Source organism: Apium graveolens, chromosome 11 (genome assembly GCF_009905375.1).
Source record: "Apium graveolens cultivar Ventura chromosome 11, ASM990537v1, whole genome shotgun sequence".
NCBI classification, from domain to species: Eukaryota; Viridiplantae; Streptophyta; class Magnoliopsida; order Apiales; family Apiaceae; genus Apium; species Apium graveolens.
Genome location: NC_133657.1, coordinates 5,131,572 through 5,137,631, shown reverse-complemented (window position 1 = coordinate 5,137,631; position 6,060 = coordinate 5,131,572). Strand labels below are relative to the sequence as shown.

Below are 6,060 nucleotides of genomic sequence, written 5' to 3'. Positions count from 1 at the left end.
TATATTAGTGCAAAGTTTGAGGTTTAAATAAAAATTCATTAAGCCAAAATCAAATTAGTGAAAAAAGGTTGTAGTAAACAAAAAGAGAAAATGAGTCAGCTAAAGAAAACGCTGTGATTGGTTAAGAAAGCGTCACACATGTTCACCTGCGGCGCGCTAAATCCAACATCTAGATCCTCCCTTCGGACACAACTCCAAACATTCGCACATGCACAAACTAACATTCACGCGCTTGTCTCAACAAACGCGTGTCTTTCACTCTATCAAATAGCGCGTGAGCCTAAACGTCAATCCACAAACTTAGTTCTTTCTCCGGTCGTTATACGTAACAGAGATTTTCAAACCTACCCCATGATAATAAATGCATATGACTTATACACATATATGTAATAACAATTTTTAGGGTTTTATATAGAAAGGGTTAAAAATTGTTGATTAATTTGTATGTATAGATAAAAAGATAGATACAGATTTGGCAATGGTGGAAGCTGAGGTGATGAAGAAGGTGAAGAAGAATGAAGGGAGATTGAAATGGGGGTTTTTAATTGGGGCTTTTGTTGTGGTTTTAGCAGCTACTGCTTTTAATTCTCAACATTCACATAAGATTTCTACTTTTCTTAGCAATCACAAGATCTGCAGTTGCTCCCAGGTTCTTGATTTTTTCATTTCTTGTTCTTTTTTTCAAGTTTTGTGATTGTTTGGTTTTGATTTAATTTTGCTTTTTATGGCATTTCTGTTTTGTGTGACCTGTTTTTATGTATGGGTATGTTGTAAGTTGTGTATTTTTGGATGCATTGGGTTTTCGAGAAAATGGGAATTGGAGTGAGGATTTGAACCCGTGATCTTGGTCGAAGAATTATGTATTAGTATGTGTAGGTTTTGCATATAATGGATTGGGAGTCTTGGACTTGGATTGGTTGGAGAGTGATTGTTACTCAAAAGAACTTTGGTATTAAGAGAAGCGGATGAAATGTTTCAATTTATGTAGAGAATGGAAACACAATGAAGAGCTTAAGAGCTTTCTGAATGCTATGAAATTGTGTAGTGTTTTCAATTTTGGTACAAGTGAAAACTTGGTAAAATAGGGCTCTTATTCAACTTTGTGATATTTCCTTGATCAATACAATAAAGTGGAATTCTTGGATTTTTCTGCTTCACATCAATATTTTGACGTACCTGAGTTATTTTGCAGTTAGAGTGAACACATGCTTAGAATAACAGAGATTGTGACAATGTGTGTGTTGATTCTTTACCTTAAATTTCTGTTTCTCTTTGTGCAGGATTCCAAAAAATATTCTGGTATAGTAGAAGACTGTTGTTGTGATTACGAGACTGTAGATTCTATTAATGGTGCAGTGTTAAATCCTTTGTTACAAGAGCTTGTTACTACTCCGTTCTTCAGATACTTTAAGGTCTGGTACCTATTTATATTTCTACTAGTCCAGCACTTCTTCAATTGGCAAACAACCGTTTAACCCATTAATGTAGTTAATCATTATATATGTCAGAGACCACTGTTGAAAACGTAGAGTTTTAGTTTCTCTCAACAGGATGTGCACCTTAGATAAGCTTGATAATCAATTAGCTTACCCTAGGAAAAATAGAGTCTTGCATTTGGTATATAGTATATATGCATTTCTGATATCCATATAACTATATATAAGTGCTGTGCAATATATAAAAACCTTGAAAGGAAAAACCTGTCTCCTTGAAGGTCTGGATTATGTCATTATATAAGTACCCTTGGCTGTTCAGCATTTTGTGTTATTGCCATCTATGATTTTGATAAGCTTCGTTCTTCCTCAGGTTAAACTTTGGTGTGACTGCCCCTTCTGGCCTGATGATGGAATGTGTAAGTTACGTGATTGTAGTGTCTGTGAATGTCCCGATAATGAATTTCCCGAATCATTTAAGAAACCATCATATCGTAGTCTTTCATCTGATCATTTGGTCTGTCAAGAGGGAAAACCCGAGGGCACTGTTGACCGCACGCTAGACTCTAAAGTTTTCAGAGGCTGGGCAGAAATAGATAATCCATGGACCACTGATGATGAAACTGATAATGGTAATTACTAACTCTTCATAAATGCATTTCTCATGCTTTTGGTGTTCACGGAATCAAGAAATCTTTAATCTATATACTAACTCTATATGAAAACGTACATGGACCACTAGTAAAACCAATCCAAATCAAACTTACCCAGTATATCCTCCTGCTTATCGCAGGGTCTGGGGAGAGTATGATGTTGGCAGCCTTACCTTCAATCGGAAGAATGAAGAGGCTATTTCCAGAAAGACCCCAGCTTGTGTGTGTATGTGTAAGATATACTCTAAATAAGAAACAATACACAATACCTAGTGACTTTATAAGTCACTTGTATACCTTTCTATGACCACACCTCTCAATACCTTATACTCAATTTCTTGCATGTGTTTATTGTTATCACGTCGACGACTAGTCGACGACTAGTCAGCGACTAGTCGACACAAAGGTACTCAGGCGCTGAGATTCTTGAAGCCTGACGTGTCGTCGACTAGTTGAGTGAAGGTTGCCTAAGAGTCTCGTAGCCCGACTTGGAGCCTTCAAAACCATAATTGTGGTGTACTATGCTTATTTTGAACTTATTATTCTATTACTTTTGATTTAAATTATAAAACTAATGTGTTCAGTTATATTATATATTAAATCTATTAATTATATGTATAATGAACACTTTATCGACTTTTTCTGACTAGTCGGGCGACTTGTCGACTAGTCTTCACGAAGGTACTCGGGCGTCGAGGATCGACTTGGCGCCATGATAGTGTCTCTTACAAAACGTTTTTGTCCTGTAAAATTAAATGAATTCCTGCCAATAAAATCAAAGAAAAAACAACTATTAGTATAAAAATGTGTATAGTAACAGATACGATGAAATTTGTATAAGTTGACAAAAGAACTTCAATGTGGTTAAGATTTAAGAACAATGTTACATATATTATTAAATTTGGAAGTAGCCCACTAGTCTTTCTGATAAATAATGTTAAAGTATATCTATATATATTAATGTGAATTCCATATGCATGACATTATTAATAAGAAAAAGTCAATACTGTTACCAGGTTGGTCGAATTCATAGTAATAAAATTTTCTTGTCTTATTTAATTCACGTGCTTTACCTTGCAGTGAATGATGCAAAGATTATCTTCTGATTGATAAAAAAGTTTTAATCTGTTTTCTGCAGGTGAGATGACATACGTAAATCTTTTATTAAACCCTGAACGTTACACTGGATACACTGGCCCATCTGCCAGGAGAATTTGGGAGGCTATATATTCAGAAAATTGTCCAAAGTGTGAGTTTTTCCTACAGTTCTGTTTACTACAGGAAACTTTCATTTATAATTGTTATTTTGTATACCATGTTAATTAAGAGTATGAACTCGAAGAAAACTACGGACAGGCAAAGACTTATAGCAACAACCGTCTGCCTAAACCACGAGTTAAAATATCAAATAGAAAAAAACATTGGCGTCTTGACGGCCATGAACTGATGGTTTAGGAAAAAAAAGAGTAATATGTTTTATAGGTGGTTGATTTCCCCTTCCCTACTCTCCAAATGCAAGTAGACTGCATGTTATATTATCGATAAAAGCATTAAGAATTAATCTTTGCTTGCAGATAGATCTGGAGAAATTTGCCAGGAAAAGAAAGTTTTATACAAGTTGATATCTGGCCTTCACTCCTCGATCTCGATTCACATTGCAGCTGATTATCTTCTTGACGAAAAGACCAATATGGTTTGTTTTTCACTAATGTTATGTGTACTTTTACATTTTGTGTATATTATGTTATTATGTTATAGACTTCCTTTGCAAGAGGCGTCAATGGAGACCGCCTCTTTAAATTTAGCAAAGTACCTTGTCTATGAATTTGGTGATAATTTTGATTATCTTATAATATGGACCACACTTGCATTCTGAGTGGAACTATCTGATTTTCATAGGCATAATTATACCGTTCATTAGTAAGTCGACTGGAGTGTCGCTGACTTCTTTGTTGCATTTTCAGTGGGGTGAAAATCTCGAATTGATGTATGATCGTATTTTGAGATATCCTGATCGTGTCAGAAACCTGTATTTCACTTTCCTATTTGTTCTTAGAGCTGTAACAAAAGTGAGTAATACCACGTCTTTCTGTTATTTCAGAACTCCATTTACACATATATATCTGCTGAAAGTTTCATAAAACATCTATTTCTTTCCTCTAAATTTTGTAGGCATCAGATTACTTGGACCAGGCTGAGTATGATTCTGGCAACCATGCAGAGGATGTTAAAGCACAGTCCTTGATGCATCAGCTACTTAACAATCCAAAGTTGCAAGCTGCATGTCCACTGCCATTTGATGAGGCTAAATTGTGGCAAGGACAAAATGGACCTGAACTGAAGCAGCAAATTCAGAATCAATTTAGAAATATTAGGTTTTCATCTAACTTTATCTGAAACAAATTCATACTCGTTACTTTGATATTTAATTATACAGAAACACAGAACATATATTTCAACTGTGGTATGCTCATATGCTAACATACTACTGATTGTGTGTATGTGTGTGTCTATGTTTCCAGTTCGAGCTAGTTATTTGTATGTTACTTTTTGTAATTATGGCTTCTCTTGGTTTAGTGCCCTGATGGACTGTGTAGGATGTGAAAAGTGTCGCCTTTGGGGAAAGCTGCAGGTTCTTGGTCTGGGAACGGCTTTAAATATTCTCTTCTCAGTCAATAATCACAATGACCCAGCTCAACGGGTGAGTTCTAATTTGTGGTTTTTAGATATTTTCTGTTCCCAAGTTATATATTGCTTTGGTTGCAAGATTGTAGTGTTACGTGTGAAATTACTACACTTCCAGTCAAACATGTCAATGTTTTGGGTGCTATTGGTGTTGCAGCTACAGTTGCATAGAAATGAAGTGATTGCACTTGTAAATCTACTCAATAGGCTCTCAGAATCCATCAAATTTGTTCATGAGAAAGGCCCCTTGGTTGAGAGCTTAATGAAGGATTTGCCCTCAGAAAATTCTGCACAACAGATGAGTTTATGGAGAAGATTGTGGGAAACAACACTTGGAGGGTATGTGCATTGATCTGTCATTTATAACCACCTTAAAGAAAACTGTGCTGCTTACACAAGGTATCTGTTCTAATGTTTTGTTTTGTTCCGTTTCAGGTTTAACAAGCTTAGATAGCACATCTGTATTCTATTTTCCAGAAATTTGTAAGAAAAACACAATGTACATTACTCTAGACTAATGCAGAGCTTTATTCTGAGATTTTGGAAAACAAACATGTTATTGAAGGTATACAAATGCATGCTTAGAGAGATAGTTGGCATGTGTATTATTGAAGGTATACAAATGCATTCCCAGAGGCAGAGGGACAGTAAGCATGTATATTTTGATCTCCTCTTCTGTCCGAACAATATATATATATAAATTGGAAGTTTATGGGATTAATTCATGACGGAGCTATCAAAATTTGGTTGTGCCTGATAAATTCTATGCTGATGCTTTTTAAATAGAACAAATTTGTTACACAGAATGGCCTATTCGAGCTGTTGCCGTTCTGCTACTTTGATGATGTTTTTAATGCTTGCTTCAACAAATTTAGGAACATGTTCTACATTTTGAACACAAGCACACAAAATGAAAGACAGGATGTCAATGGTCACAACACAAGAAGCAAAATCTGTAGGCAAGCATCAACCTTCGGACACATTCATAATTCATAGAGCTCATTTCAGTTTTAACATCTCCGAAATACTTTTGATGAAAAAGTGCCGTGAGAAAAATTAGATGACTGGTTGGTATTCCCTCCGTTTTAATTTATCTATCTTGTTTGACTTTTGATGGTCAAATTGACTCAACTTTGACCGTAAATAAAAATTTATGTTTTCATTATTTTGAAAAACTGAAAAATACAAATTAAAGTAAATTAAACATATGTTCTAATGATATGATTTTTATAAATATTTTCGATAACGTATTATGTGAAATTTTTGGTCAAAATTCAGTCGATTTGACC

General features: G+C 35.0%; 1 protein-coding gene across 1 annotated transcript; it reads left to right on the top strand.

The window, feature by feature from the left end:
* The first annotated feature begins 223 nt into the window (after positions 1-223).
* LOC141698494 (endoplasmic reticulum oxidoreductin-1-like) lies at positions 224-5,532 on the top strand. Its single transcript, XM_074503199.1, has 10 exons — positions 224-649; positions 1,281-1,412; positions 1,807-2,065; positions 3,225-3,335; positions 3,661-3,779; positions 4,051-4,155; positions 4,259-4,461; positions 4,664-4,787; positions 4,929-5,110; positions 5,207-5,532. The coding sequence occupies exons 1-10, from the start codon at positions 479-481 to the stop codon at positions 5,223-5,225; spliced, it is 1,425 nt and encodes a 474-aa protein (XP_074359300.1). The 5' UTR covers positions 224-478; the 3' UTR covers positions 5,226-5,532.
* Positions 5,533-6,060: the final 528 nt, after the last annotated feature.